General features: G+C 42.3%; 1 protein-coding gene across 1 annotated transcript in view; it reads right to left on the bottom strand.

The window, feature by feature from the left end:
• Nucleotides 1–16,283, bottom strand: part of CDCA7L (cell division cycle associated 7 like) — a 43,534-nt gene that overhangs the window by 681 nt on the left and 26,570 nt on the right. The window contains exons 3-10 of the mRNA XM_007946582.2: nt 14,205–14,345; nt 9,129–9,260; nt 6,090–6,467; nt 4,094–4,165; nt 3,824–3,991; nt 2,990–3,115; nt 1,779–1,928; nt 642–778 (exon numbers count right to left, since the gene is read on the bottom strand). Coding sequence (XP_007944773.2) covers nt 642–778; nt 1,779–1,928; nt 2,990–3,115; nt 3,824–3,991; nt 4,094–4,165; nt 6,090–6,467; nt 9,129–9,260; nt 14,205–14,345 — 1,304 coding nt within the window. The remainder of the gene's footprint in view (nt 1–641; nt 779–1,778; nt 1,929–2,989; nt 3,116–3,823; nt 3,992–4,093; nt 4,166–6,089; nt 6,468–9,128; nt 9,261–14,204; nt 14,346–16,283) is intronic.

Here is a 16,283-nt window from a genome sequence, read left to right as displayed (position 1 = left end):
AAGATAAAAATGTCAGTGTCAGGTAGTTTGTCAGATATAAGGCACAAAAGCCCAACCAGAGTCTTCTGATGCTTTGCCAATCCAAAACCATGCTTTACAGTGTGTTACAAGTAAAACTTGCATGCTACAATTCTCTCCCAGGTTGAGATAAAGGTTGAGATAACCCATGTCCTAAGTGCACATTATAGAGTCCTTGAGCACTGGAAACATTAATGCACTATGCACTAAGTGCTAACCACAAGGTAAGCAGTCTGAGTGAGTCCACCCAGAGGTGCCTTCGAAGTCAGGCCTGGTAATCTTAATCTACTTCTTTAAAAACTCACCCCAAAAACTCACCCCATGGAGCACAGTTCTACTCTGACAGACATGGGGTGTCCAGGAGTCAACATTTCCTAGTGTGAGTGCACTTTTCTACTGTGCTTACTAGATTTCAGCCTTCTTTGTATGTTCCTCTTACATCTGATTCACACCACAAGGGGGAATTTTTGGTGAGAAAGACGCCAATTCTCCAGGACAGGAAGAAATAGCAGCACTCAAAGTTTCTGTAAAATCAGGCCTTAAACAAGACACCAGCCCCCTGCAGGATCTCTCCTATGTCAGACCCTGGGATTCCAACTTCCCAACTTCCAGGCAAGACTTACCTCTCTAGATATTCCTTAACATTACTGTACCCATAAAACTTGGCCAAATGAATGAGGATCCCCGTGGCACAGCGGCCGTCACGCCTCCGACAGTAGCTGCAATTGCAGATCCCCCGGCAAGGAGGACACATCCAATCCTAAGACAGACAGGATGATAGAAATGTCCCCATTGAAACAGGCTCTGGCAAAAGTGGGAGGAGGATGTCTGGGGGAGAGCAGCTGATAAAACACAAACATGTTGGTTTTAGGCAGAGCTAGCTACATACTTAAGAATTTCAAGGCAATAACAAAGCATTAAACCAGTCACAAGGCTTTTCCCACCTATACCCACCTATAAAAAGTCAAGCAAAACTTGGGTCTTCCAAAACCTGAGTGGTAGTTTATACTTATCTGTAAATTGAACACAGTCTGTTAGCCCTATGACTCCTGGCTAAGAAGTCATATAGTACAATAGTACAGTGGTTAAGAGCCCAGACTGCCCAGGTTCAGTTCAAGGTCATACTTATTAACCATATCACTATTATCTCATATTACTGAGGCATAGACAGGTTTTATGTCCTTGTAAGGTTAAATAAACAAACTGCATTCACAGATGGGAAAAGCAAAGGTGGGTCACTGTTTCTGAGGAATGTCATAGGGGAAAAACTGGAAGAAACTTTTCTCCTATCCGTTGGTCCCTTGATCTATTGCTGAAAGAGGAGTGGGCTGTACAGAAATCAGAGCTGGTAGCCACAGGTCTCCAATTAGTCCCGAGGACTAATGGACCAGGCAAACCATAGCCTCCATACTGACCTCTCTAATCAGGATCACAATAGAAATTCCTGGAAGAAATTCAAGGACACAGTGGGAAGAAAAAATGGAGAACAAAATCATAAAGACCCAACTTACTAGTCTGATAAAACTAACTGACCCCTAGGGATCAACCACATGAGACCTAAAGGGCAGCATCTGCCCATAAACAGCACAGAAGACAGGGAGAAGGGAAACCTAGAGAACAAGTGGAAAGAGTACTATTATACTGAGGGGATTGCAACCAATGTCCTGAAAAAATGTGTAGAAAGTGTTGAATGGAAAACAGATTTGCTCTGTAAACTTTGGGGTGGGGGTGGGGGCGGAGAATGAAAACTCAGTTCCTACCGGGTCCAGCAGAGCAGATCTCACATCTTCCCCATAGCGGTTCCTCAGGCAGGGCCCACAGAACTGCCCCCGCACACCACCACAGGCCCGGTTCCGACACACAGTCTTGGTGTCAATAGTCTTCTGCCGACACTGATGGCAAGTGTTGCCCTGGAAGAAGAATAGATAAGCAAGGGGCAAATGGTGATGCCTGAGGGCCAGAGGCTGTCATTTAAATTACGCAGTGCCCAAAGCAGCACTGCCTGCCTTCTAAAATCAAGCGTACTGCTTCTCCAGTACAAACCAAAGCATCTTCCAGTAGGCTGGGCGTACTTGTAGTTATAAGGCCACAGAAGCATTAAGGTGGCTGAGCACGGAGCCTAGAAGGAATGAAATGATCAGGGTAGACAGAAGAAAGCCTTCAGGTGGGCATGGCCCTGAGCAGTGGTCAGCTCCAGCATGGTGAAGATCTGCATTTACATGTTTAACAATTAAAAGCATTTTAATACTACCTTAAGATTAAGATGGTGTCTATTACTTATTGGAAAGCAATATAGAAGAAAACAAAGCCTCCCCTAAATCGCCATTTAAAAGAAATGTCAATCCATTCCCTGCCAACCAACAATATTCTGTCAAGCTTTATCTTCTATGATTATATGAGCAAAAATAAGGCACTTGACTGCTAACCAGAAGGCTGGCAGTTCAAACCCACCAGCCACTCCTCGGAAGGAAGGCTGGGCAATCTACTTCCGTAGTGATACCACCTCAGCAACCCAAGGAGGGGTCACTATGAGTCGGGACTGACTCGATGGCACATAACGACAACAACATAAAATAACATAAATATGCTTTTCCAAATTATACCCATCTCTTTCAAAATCATATGCATCCTCAGAGAGACATCTCTCCTGATGAGCAATGCTGCCCTGTTTTACCAGTGATAGCCATCAGCCCTTTATAAAGAGTTTATAAATGATGTTGTTATGTGCCATCGAGTCAGACCTGACTCATAGCGACTCTTCCGTGGATTTCCGAGGCGTTATCACTAAGGAAGTATATTGCCCAACCTTCCTTCCGAGGAGTGGCTGGTGGGTACGAACCACCAGCCTTCTGGTTAGCAGTCAAGTGCCTTAGGCACGAAGCTACCCAAGCTCCTATAAATGATGTAGGACTCTAAAAACCAATGTCTCAGACTGTCAGTAAGCATCATGCAAGTTAATCAAAATATTTACCAGAACTTTATCATAGATTTTATCTCGGACAGTTATGGCCACATTTTCTAAGTCCTCTTCAGTGATGTCCTCCACTGGCCGAAAAGAGGAGACACTGCGATGACGTCTATACCCCTGGCATTTACCCTGCAAAGTGAACAGAAGCAGAACCTGGAGTCAGTTATTTTGCATGGTTAAAGAAAATTCTGTAAAAATGTTAACTGCTCCTTGCTCTATCACCATCAGTGTTAATTAACCATGTCCCTCTTCTATTTACCCCCCACTCATTGACATTTAGTGGCCATTTACTGAGCTTTGGCCATGTTTCCTTCTAGTCAAGATAATACAACAAATAAGCAACTCAGGTTTGTTAACTTTTAAACTCTGCAATGTCAGGGAAGTAAATCAAGTGAACTTCACTAAAAATCCAAACCAACAAATAGGAAGGGTCCAAAGTTTCTCTCACCAGACTGAAAGCATTTGAAACATCCCTTTCCTAAAACGGAGGCTAGAAGGAACCACTGCCCATTCCTATATGCAAAGCCTTGGAGCCATTTGCAGGCCTTGAATGACCTCTACCAGCCACCAAGTTAGGGAATGACTACCAAGTTGCTCCTCAGCTTGGCTTAGACAAGGATTAACTCTGCCCTATGCTTTTGCCCAACAGCTCTGAAAGTGCGGTCCCAGGATCAGCATCACCTGAGACTTGGAGAAAGGCACATTCTCAGCTGCCCAGTGTGAGCAGAAACTGAGACACTGTGGTTTCTCAAGCCCGTGGGGTTAGTGTGACATATGCTCAGGTTTGAGGCCCACTCACTTAGACAAAGCATAACTAGTTTATTAGTTAGTAAATACCCCACTAATTGTCTTCCTTCTTCTGTAACTGTAAAACTCTTCTGCAAATTTGGCAGCTGAGACAGTGAAGTTCTCCAAGGCAAACTTCTCCGGAGGTCGCGCACTCCGGGTAGGGTTCATGCGCCGCGGGATTTGTCCCTCTGAGAAGGCCCGCCGCATGGTTCTTTTCTACAATTGAGAGCACAAAGGTGTGTTTTTGACCAGAAACCACTTGGCAATGGGTTACCATGGACTGGGGTTGGTATATAAATTGCAAGGAGTTCCACTTACCGAAGCTGAGTTTGGGGTTCGTACTGGGAAGAAATCTGGCATAGAATTCAATTCTGCTAGTAACTGAGCAAGCTGAAGTGCAGAACAAAAGAAAGGTCTCATATAATCACTGCCAGATCAAGTTCATCCAAAACCTATCACATTATTGTCAATTCCGCATCACAAGACATCTGAATGCATCAGTTTACATAGGACCTCAACAGTTATCTTTTTAACCTCACATATTTTAACCTCACATATAAAGAATTTCATCTCCAGGCATGAGATGCTGATGTCATCACATAAATTAATAAAACGAAGGCCCATTCCTTAAATATAAGGACAACATGGCATGGTAAAAGCTGCCCTGGAATGGCAGTGGCCAGGAGCCCATGTCTGAATCCCAACTTGACTGCTCATTGGCAGTGTGACCCTGCTCACCTGAATCTCAACCTCACTTTCATGTTCAAAAAAGAAACTGGCTCAAGTAGATTAACCTGATGGTTATTTAGGGCTCCAAAAATTGGAGTCCTTAATCTCTTATCAATAAAAATAATTTACGAAAATATTCCCAAATAAACACCCAATATGAAATTATTGACCGAATAATATGCCAGTTATTAGAGAATGTTAATTAGGATTCTTTTAGTTTCAATTTATAAAAATGTATGGTATCAATGAAAATGATGAAGAATATACTCTTAAAGATGCAGACTGGTACAGTGCTAAAAATATTCTCTTAGTGAAGTATAAGTGTGTCTGTCTTAGGACAAAAATGACTCAGAAATAGGCTTTACCTTTTCTTAATTCTTATTTTCAGATACATAAGGAGCTCTGGTGACACAGTGGGTAAGGCAGCTGGCTGCTAACCAGAAGGCTAGCTGTTCAAACCCACCTCAGGAGAAAGATGAGGCAATCTCCTTCCATAGAGATTTACAGCATTGGAAACCCAATGGGTGTTGCTATGATTTGGAATGGACTTGATGGCAGTGTTTTAAGTTTATATATACACACACACACACACACACACGTATCTGTACATATATACACATACACATGAGACTAAATATATGTACACTGCCATTGATTTCAAGTCATAAGGACCCTATAGGACAGAGTAAAACTGCCATCTTTATAGAAGCAAATTGCCACATCTTTTTCCCATGGAACAGGTGGTAGGTTCAAACCACAGGCCTTTCTGTTAGCACCCAAGCACTTTAACCACTGTGCCCCCAAGGCTCTTCCAATTAGATATATAAACTTGCATATATAGTGTCTTTTATTTTTTAATTTAAGGAAAATATTAAAGTAAAACACAAAAATACAACAAAATGCTTAAAGTGGTTATTTGAGTGGTGGAATTTTTTTAAATTCTATATACACAAAATAATAAAGCAAATGATAATTCTCAATAATCAGCTTCACAGCTATTGCCCACATATGGAAAAACCAGATACACCTAACACAGATTTCACCTTATTCCATTAATTGTTCTCATGAAGACATTTGAAAGTTAAAGTGAATTAAAACTGTTTAGAGTTGTTTTTATTCTAAGACTTCTTCTGTTGTTTCAGATGATGTCTCAAAACCACAGCTGTTCATCACCAGAAAGCCACTCCTAGATTGAAAGCCACCTTCCTGACCTACATTACACCCATTACAACTCTTACTGAGGGCTTAGAGACACCTATCTACCTATTTACTCTTTGCCAACATCAAGCCCTCTCATGCCCAATACCACTATACATTTATGACCTAATCCAATAAACAACGAGCAGAATCAGTTTATGGCACCACATGATCTTCAGGAGTTCCTTTCTGTTTCCAAACCAGAGCTGATCATGCAACTAACCTCTTTGAGTCGTGGATGAGAAAAGCATATACAATACCCAGAAGACATTTCCCTGACAGAAGCCAAACCAAAATCAGCTGTAAGGGCAAAGCAGCTTGGTGAGCCTCAGCAAAGCGCTTGTCAGAGCCCACAGGCGGCCTCCAGAGTGCCCACATGGAGACTTACCATGGCTTTGTTCTCCTTGATGTTCATGGTCCTTTTCAACAGGGCATCCGAGCCCTCCTGGCCCTCATCCCTGGAGTCATCCTCTGACTCAGACACAGAATCTTCCCTCTGCTTCCTCTGTCTGCAGCTCTCCTGCCTTCCCAGAACTGTCTTGTTATTGTCCTGTAAGCTAGAACGTGATGGCTCAGAGGAACTGTTCTTCTTATCTGACTGATTTGCCAATTTCTTGGAAGGGAACTGAAAGGCTACTCTAAGCCCGATACTGCTTCTTCTAGGCCTGCTTCTTCTAGGTGTAGCCTTTTCTTCTTCATCATCTTCCTCTTCCTCACTCACTAAAGATGCTTTGCTGTCATCACTCAAATGTGACTCCGTGATTTCCTTTATAATAAAATATAGAACATAAGACAATGTCTATAAGAGTCCTTCAAAAGAGACATATATACTTAGAACTATACTGACACTATGTTAGGGAAAAAATGAATCACTGAAAGCTCCCCATTCCTATTATTAGTTTCCTCTGAACTCTTCAGTAAATGCTCAAAAAGTTCACTGTAAGTACAAGCAAAGGGCAGGCAATCTGCTACTGATCCCGGCACCAGTCACCTCCACCAAAAGAGCTGTGGGTCCCACTCAGAGCATCAGGTTTTAAGCAAAAACACCAATTAAGGTGGGACTCCATGTCGACCACAAGGTCAGCACCATTGCTGCGATTACGTTTCACAGCTTGCCAGACGCCTGCCGACAACCAAAGATGACAATAACTCCTCATTATCAGCAAAGACACATTCACCTGTTCTCACCAGGGTGGGCAGGCAACTGGGATGAGCGGCAACAGTGTAGTTTTTCGCCGTTAAAATAATATTTGCAAGTGAATAAGCCCTCAAGTCTGAGCTATATCATATTTAATGCAACATATTTCACAAACCATATCCTAAGTTTATAGACCCTAAGAAAATGACCAATAAATGAGACTTTTTGGGTAATTTACTTTCCCTTGCAGAAATATAAATTCTTTGAATAACTAAGACATCGCTTAGCTAAATAACTGAAGATAAATAAATCTCTAAGAGTAGATGATACCCATTAGAGTTTGGAAGAATCTTAGTGTCTTGCTGGCAAGAAAGTAGTGGCTCACTGGCCAGAACATGTGAAATGCCACACAAACAGCTTCTGTAAAGACAGCCAAAGGAGACTCAGGGCTGAGGGCTGGCCCAGCTTGATTTTTCTATTCATGGAAAGCATCACCATCAAGCAAGGCAGCCTATCATTAGGGCTTTCATGCCTCAAGTTCTCATCTAGGAAAAAGATGAGGGGGCAAAATGAAAAACGCAGTCACACTTATTTATACTTTTATGCAAGCTCCACGCCAAGTATTAGTCCTTAAGCACTTCAGAATGTGAAGAGGTTTAAGTTATATCTTACACAGAAGAAGAAAGTAGTATATAATTTTTTAGATAAAGGTTTTTTTTGTTGTTGTTTTTTTTTTAGCTAAAACAAAATATTTATTCTACTTCAAAAAAATCCAAGGCTGTTCTTTAAAGTTACCTTGTCCACATACTAGTGGGCAGTAAACTGCTCTAACCATATGGAATAAAGGGAAGAGAACAACTGACAAGTCCCTTAATGACAAAGTGCTGTGAGCAGATTTCACTGGCCAAGATTGCTAACATTAGAAAACACAAAGCTTCTAAAGAATGCACCCTGAGCACTGGCGAGGCCATGGAGAAACTGGACCTCTCCTGCACTGTTGGTGGGAATGTGAAATGGTGCAGCTCTTCAAAAGTTAAGCACAGAACTGCCTGCCATATGACCCAGCAATTCCACTCCTAGGTAAATACCCAGGAGCTCTGGTAGCGTAGTGCCTAAGGCACTCGACTGCTAACCAGAAGGCTGGCGGTTCAAACCCACCAGCCACTCCTTGGAAGGAAGATGGGGCAATCTACTTCCGTAGTGATACTGCCTCGGAAACCCAAGGAGGGGTCGCTATGAGTCGGGTCTGACTCGACGGCACAAACAACAACAACAACAGGTAAATATCCACAATATCTGAAAGGAGAGACTCAAAACAGATACTTGCCCACTGCTAACCAAAGCAGCCTTATAGCCAAAAGGTAGAAACAACCCAAGTGTCCAAAAACAGAAGAATGGATAAACAATATACGTCTGTGGTATAAACATACAAAGGAATATTATTTAGCTATAAAGAGAAATGAAGTTCTAGGACATATGCTATGACAATGGATGAACTGTGAAAACATTATGCAAATAAAATAAGGCAATCACAAAAAAACAAGTACTGTATGATTCCACATCTATGAAAGATGGAGAATAGGCAAATTCATAGAGACAGGTAGCAGCTTAGTGATTCCCAGGGGCGGGAGAGAGAGGGGAATGAGACATTACTACTTAATGAGTACAGAGAGTTTCTGTTTGGTGTGATGATGAAGTTTTGGAAATAGACAATCATGATGGTTGCACAACATCAAGACTGTAATTAATGCCATTAAACTGGATGCTTACAAATGGTTAAAATGGCAAATTTTATGTTATAGGTTATTATAATAAAAATTTTAAAAAAGAAAATTTGTGAAAATTCTAAGTTTGTATTATAGCTAAATTTTTGCCAAATTAACTTCAAACTTAAGAATATTACTTTATGCAACAGCAAGTAATAACTTTAAGGAACTTGTTTCTCCAAGATAGAATGAAAAGATTAAAAAAAAAAAAAAAAAGGAAGTTCATTAGAGTCTGAGAGAAATTCACTGCTAAGGACAACAGAAGACATCTAGGCCATACCCTGCAACTACCCAAGGCATGAAAAAGAGACAACTAGTTTTCTTCCAAGAGAACAGTTGGCTGGTGGACCGGGGATTGGTCTTAAGCAATTTTTATATTATGTTAATTTGCTTATAAAATAAATATATTAAAGTAAAATATTCTCATTTGTGAAATGACTTCTTACAAATAAAATTACAACTCAGGAACAGGATTAAAAAATCACAACCCACACCACTTCATGTCGATAATTATTACCATTACTCCTGGGTCATTGTTTATGTTCAGATCGCTCTGTGAAAATCCTTCAAAATCTTCCATCTCTGAGTCAGTGTCCTCTACAAAAATTCTTCTCAGCTCTTCCGTGAAGTACTTGGAATGAAAACGCACATCCTGCTGAATTAAAAACACACAGGCAGACATTTTCTTAAGTATGCAGAAACTCAGACTACTGCCGAGCATCAGAATGGCTGCAAGTTTGGTCAGCTTCCTCAGTGCTTCAGAGAATTCAACATCCCTTGCCACAGTGGCCAATCTACCACACAGAACAGAATCAAATGAAAAGACGACCGAAAGAGAAAGCCTGGCTCCCTGGGCTGGCGTTCCTCTGTAACAGCCATCCCAAATCTGAGTCTTGTCCAAAGGGGTGAGCATGGCGCCTCAAGACAGAAGGACTTTCACAAACAGCAAGTCTCCCTGGTGGAGATGGCTGGGGATTTTCACACCCATCACGACCCACTGTTGAAGGGACAGAAGTTACATAATTATAGATGAGTGTGGGGGATGGACAATAGACTCAAACCCTTCCCAGCCCCCATGAGTTCCTTTCCCACAGAAGGTGACAAGTGAACGGCCACTGAAGCCTCCGTGGGCAGGTAGAAAGAGCAGAGGGAAGATGTCCTGTGACTAACCCAAAAGAAGAAAGGCATTTTCCAATAATGAGTTTTTGTTTTTTCTGAAATAGCAACCAGTTGCCATTGAGTCAATTCCAACTCATGGCAACGCGTGTGTGTCAGGGCAAAACTGTACTCAATGGGTTGTCAAGTCTGTGACCTTTTAGAAGCAGACGGCCAGGCCTTTCTTCCAAGGGGTAATTTCAAACTTAGAAGATTTCAGTTAATAACCCAGTGCTTCACTGTAGGCACCACCCAGGGACCAAAAGAAATAAACCTGGCTCTCATTAGCATGCTTGAAGGAAAGGAGAGAGGAGACAGACCAGCAGAACAGAAGGGAGACCCACAAACCTGCCTCCTTCAAGCCAGCAATGCTTCACAAGGGCTCACGTCTATGTCCCATTTCCATCCTCCCATGCTAGATATAGCAATGACCCCCTGTAACAACCCATTTGGTTGAGAATTTTTATCTCCCCCCGCCTTTCCCTGACTTTAATTATATACTTCCTCAAGCTTAGATAATCTCTGGAGAAAAACAGATATAATAGACGAGTGGGGAAATTTACAGAGGGACAGAGAAAGAAATGCCTACATCTAGCATTTTTTTTAAGCTTAAAAATGTCTCCTATGAATTATTATGGGTAATTGGAGTAAGTTTGCTTGGAGCTAAATTACTTTGTTCTTTTGTTGATCGCTGTGGTGCAGCTGGCTTTCAGGGGAAAAAAAAAAACATACACACAGAAAAAAGAAGTAAGTTTCTTTAAAGTGAAATTCAGACTGTGTTTGCAGGAGACCAGAATTGGCATACACATATTGAGTGCAAATTCACATCGCATTTCTCAGCTGGTTAAGACGGATCATGAAGTGTGCAGACAGAGTGGGGAAGCAGAGGACAGGATTTATTATTAAAGGAAGAGCAATACCGCTGGCTTTTGAGGAAAACCACTATGAGCTGCTGCATCCAAGTGCAGGGAACACCTGCTGACAGAACCCTGAGCCGGTCCTGCAGGCTGTTCTAGAGAGATGGGGTCTTATGAAAACTGTGTTATATATCCAACACCCCTTTCTGGGGCCTGAAGGTTTGGAGAAGAAATTTCCAACTTTCTAGTCCTCCTGCCCCTCTTTCGACCCACTGCACTGGACTGACAAGGCAGTGGTTAGACAGAAGAAATCAGTATCTTTGGTGGTCAATACTCAGAGAAAAATAACGTGGCCACAGTCCTAAAATGAGGACTAAGATGCTCATATTCTTATTCCAAAGAGGAAAAAACTGCTTTTTTATGAGGGACGGCATGAAATAAAGCTCCACTCCCCATAACTCACTGCATTCTTAGTCCTACATCTGCAACAGCTCCCTGCTATGTAATAGGTACCTGTTTCTTAGCCTTCAAAATAGGTACTGAGGACCCTGGGTGGCACAAACAGTTTGCACTCGGCTGGTAACCAACAGGTTGGTGGTTTGAACCCACCCAGTGGCACCAGAGAAGAAATAGGCCCAGCTATCTGCTCTATGAAGATTACACCTAAGAAAACCTTATGGAGCAGTTTTACTCTGCAACACAAGGGGTCTCCTAAGTAACAAATAAACAATAAAAACAGAATCAGTGCCAGGCAACATGGCGTGCTCCTCAGGTACCTACATCTACCATGATCAAGACTGTTAACAAATAGCTCAGAAAAGGAGCTAACAGAGGAGGTGGCATTTTTATTTCAAAGCTCACGTGACATGCACAGCAAGGGCCTGCTAAACCAGAAAGTTAGACCAGCACCCATTTCACTTCCAGTCACTGGTCTTTACTCTGTACAAAGCCAGGGGCGAGGGGTGTCTGGTACCCAGAGGAGAGTGACAACATGATAAAGTCAGAGGCAGGGAAGCTAGAAAACACCGTCCCAGTATGAGGTCCCTTCCTTCCAGGAGCTTACAACCCACCAATTATAACGGTGAAGGTCAGTGCGTTAAGTGAGGCCCAACAAATATGCACACTGAGAGAATGAAAACCTAGTAAGACTTCATGGAAGAAGCAGTATTTGAACTGGGCCCTAGAGGGAGGTCAAGTCTTAAAAAATGGTGAGAGAGCACGCAGGCAGGATGACCAGCCTAAGCCAATTCTCAGAAAGCGCCAAATCATGTCCAGTGAGGGAATAAACAGAGTTTCTGGTCTGCTACGGCACAGTGAGTAGGAAGGAAACAGCCATGGGGGTAAGAGGTGAGAAAACCAGTTGCCACAGAACTGACTCCAACTCCTGACAAGCCCAGGCATCTCAGAGTGGACCTGTGCTCCATGGGGTCTTCAGCAGCTGATTTTTTCAGAAGCAGATCATCAGGCCTCCCTTCTGAGGTGCCTCCAACTTTTCAGTTAGTAGTGAGTGTGCTAACCGCCTGTACTACCCAGGGATAAGAGGTGAAAGGTGGCAGTTAAATGTACCCCTGCATTTGGAACATCCCAGCTCAGCTGCTTCCCAGGTGTGAGGCCTTGGGCAAGGTATGTCACCTCCTTGAGTACCAGTTTCATCCCCCACACAATGAGAATACAACAGCACCTACACCCTCCCAGGAAGGTATGAGGACAAAATACAATTTGTACAGAAAGCTCTTGGCACCCGGTCCCGGCCGTGTAAGGCAGGCTGGGGTCAGACAAGGGCTTCCATGAAGGACAGCTCGACTGTCATCAAAGAGACAGAAGAGAGAGTCATCACAGAGCAGAAGCAGCTGCTTTGTGTTTTAATGGCTTCCCCATGCCAGGCTCTGTGCTAGGCACTTCACACGCATTCTACACAGCTCAGAAAGCCCCTCAAGATGGGCCTGGGGGCTCCGTTCTCCTCTACTTTCTAGCTGTGGAGAAATGAAGAGATTCCAACAAGTTCTGAATAACGGAGGATGGTGACCAGAGCAAATTTCTATGATGGATCCCAGACTGAAGAGATGAGCACTCAGGTACCAGGTATTGAAGATTATGGTAACTGAAAAGGGAAGGGGAGGAAAAGGTGGGTTCAAGAACATAGCAGACACTCAGTCAACTCCTGGATGGGGTCAGGGAGATAGGAGAGGAGGAGGAGGGGTTCAAGAAAGACCAAAGACAGAAATGGAGAGAGGGAAGCCAGAGAGAGGACCCAGTGTGGGAAGGAAAATGAGAGGTTCTGATTTTCCTTGAACAATGAAGACAAGTCTGAAAAAGATCTGAGGCTTGACAGAGAAGTCAAGATACAAACAAACAATGTGGAGGTAATCGTCGAAGCCAGGATGATCAATGAGACTGCGAAAGAGAAAAAAGGTGTGGGAACAGGAAAAGGAAGAGATGCCAACAGAGAACAGAAGAGAGGACAGAGAGGAAGAGACCAAGGGGAGTGAGAGAAGGGACTGGTGGCATCGAAGCTGTGGAGACGTGCAAGAACGTGAGGTTGCAGGGACTGGGAAAGCTCCTGGCAACCAAAGGAAGAGCAGCTCCAAGACCAGAACACACAGTCTTTCAAGTCATTAACCAAGCACTTGAAAAAGTAAAACCAGTTGCTATCAATTCAATTCCAACTCATGGTGACTACGTCTGTGCAGAGCAGAACTGCTCCAAAGCGTCTTCAAGGCTATGATCTCTCAGGAGCAGATCATCAGGCCTTTCTTCACCGAGGCACTCTAAGGAGGCACTTTCCTGACATGGAATGAACAGCTTCCCTTATACTGTACTTGCCTTGTTGAAGCACCGTGGGTTTAATTTACAGCCTTTTGAACAAGGCTGTGGTCGAGGGAGAGTGAGGAATACTGAGTGCACAATGAACACACAAGAAAATGCCACTGAAGGCTAGATATTTTGATTGGCCATGCTACTGCTAAGGCATAATATAAACCTCCAGGAATCTACCTCTTTGAGAATGGCAACTTGTGTCTGCTACAGATCAAAGTCATTAAAGAAAGAATAATGGTCTCCCCAGCAATCTCAGAAGCCAGGTGCCAATAGAAGCACACTCCAGTACCACAGAGAGGCAATTGTCTCATAGTAACCACAAATCTTGCCCTGCCTCGCTGCACTCCCTAGAGTAGGCTAGCGCTACATCGGGCTAGCCCTCCCCTGCCAACCACGTGGGAGGACTCTGAATACAACCTCACCACAGGTTAAAGCCCTGAGGGGGCAAGGAAAATGGATTTGATCATGTGAGGTCCTTCTATTTAAAAAAAAAAAAAAAGTTTTTTTTTTCCCCACCCTTGGACAGAGAACATATTATGCATAATAATAGCCAGCAAAAAAAAAAAAGTTTATTGTACATAAAAAAGGATTAAAACAGCAAAAGAGAATTAGGTATTTTCCATAGTTTCTTAAATCATAAAGGCATTAACACTTTATAAAATGCTTGACAATCAAGCAGTATCACAAACCTCAGGCAATGTTCAAATAAAAGAGTGTATCTCAAGATCCAGGCCTCCAGAGGAACACCTGCCCGGGAGGAAGCTCCGTACCTTTCTCCCTGACTCCAGCGAGTCAAAACTATCACAGCTCTCTTCTGATGAGAGGGTTTCCATGGGAACATCATCTCGGAAGCCAACGAAATCTTCATCATCACTGGGGGCGTTAAAAATGTCAGCCACTTCTTTAGGTATCTGTTTTGGATTCAAGAGAGAGTATCACTTACTATCACTTAAGGTTAATTTTCCAAAGGGGGACAGAAATTACCATGACTTTATCCATCTGCCATGGTACACAGACCCAGACTTGCCCAAAAGACCCCAAGAACCATGAGCAAAACATGCTTCAGCTAATGCCACATGGCAAAAAAGGATGGTGGGGGGAGCACAGAAAAGGACTTTTTCAAATTCTAGAAATATGCCCTACTTTAAAGAGAATGTCAAGGCCACACCTAGAGAGAAGCATGTTTGATCCCTTGACAAAACAGTAATAGCCGTCAGTTTCTGAGAAACCAATGACCAAATTTTTTCTCCTTTTTTGCATTAATCAATGGATTTGTCTTAGGTCATGCAAAAAAGATTCCATGAGATATTAAGCACTTTCCTTAAATAGTTTCCTTAAATAGCTCTTTATTTTTCTGATCTTTGTCATATACTGATTTAGAGGTATAAATGTTTTTTACAATAATGTAAGTAGTTTTCTTTCTTTTCTATAATCTCAATCAATTTAAGTAGTTTGAGAATGAATTCTAAGAGAACTTATATGCTATTATAGGCAATTACTCCCAGAGAGAATGTTGTCAGCACACTTAATCTAACAAATATGTATCTGCTGAGAGTACATTTTCATTTGCTGGCTACCTATTTTTCCCATTTCAATTCTGAAAAAGTTCCAACACACAGGAAATTGAAAGAACAGTACAAACACCTGTATATTTGTCAACTCAAATCACCATTTGTCACCATGTTTGCTTTCTCTCTTCTTTTCCCTCTTTCTCAACAGTACCAAGCTGAACCATAGGTATTTGCCTATATTTAACTGTTTCTCACTTAGAAAATCAGCAATCAGATATGATCCAGCCTAATCCGTGTATATCCACATTGTTCAAAGCAATTTGCAGAATTCTATTAACTCACCCCAAAACACATCAGCACACATTTCCCAATAATGATTTTCTCCTACAAAAACCATAATCATATCTGAAATAATTAACACTAATTCAGTATCATCTAGTATAAATCCGTATTTAAATTGTTGCAACTATCCCTAAAATGGTTTACAATTCCTCTATTTGGGGAAAGATCTACTCAAGCAAAGTGCATACATTGTATTTGGTTGTCTTTTATGACTTTGCTTTTTGTTGTTTTTCATAACTTTCTTTTGAAAATTCAGGACAAGTGTCTTATAGAATTCTGGGTTTATCTGATTGTTTCCTCATGATTAGATTTAAGTTAAATATTTTTGACATGTACCTCTCAATGTACTGCCTAAGAAGGCACAAAATGCCATGTTATTCCACTTACCTTAGTTACCTAACGTTGCTATAGCAGAAAAATACCACAAGTTGATGGCTTTAACAAACAGAAATTTATTTCCTCACAATTGAAGAGCCTAGAAGTCTGAATTCAGGGCATCAGCTTCAGGGGAAAGTGTTTTCTCTCTTCCAGCTCTGCGGGAAGGTCCTTGTCATAAATCTTCCCTGGGTCTAGGAGTTTTCTCAATGTAGGAATGCACCCTGGCTCTTTATTCTTGATGGTAGTAGGAGATCCCTCTTACCTCTGCTCAAACCAAACTCAATTCTGTGGAGTCGATTCTGACCATAGCAACCCCTCCTTGGGTTTCCGAGGCAGCATCTCTACGAAAGTAGATGGCCCAGTCTTACGAGGCGTGGACGGTGGTTTTGAACCGCCAGCCTTCTGGTTAGCAAATGCTTTAGGCACTATACCACCAAAAATAAAACCAAATCCATTGCCATGGAGTCGGATCCAACTCATAGCAACCCCACCTTGGGCACCAGAGCTCCTTTAATTCCTTTTCTGTCTCAAAAGAGACTGACTCAAAATACAACCTATTCCTCTAGATTGATTGCATCCTGTCTCATTAATATCATTCTTTAAAAAAAAAAAAAAAAA

The sequence above is a fragment of the Orycteropus afer genome, unplaced genomic scaffold (genome assembly GCF_000298275.1).
Source record: "Orycteropus afer afer isolate SDZICR_OR568_19922 unplaced genomic scaffold, OryAfe1.0 scaffold00008, whole genome shotgun sequence".
NCBI classification, from domain to species: Eukaryota; Metazoa; Chordata; class Mammalia; order Tubulidentata; family Orycteropodidae; genus Orycteropus; species Orycteropus afer.
The sequence above is the reverse complement of the archived record's forward strand: the minus strand, read 5'-3'. Positions and strand labels throughout refer to the sequence as shown.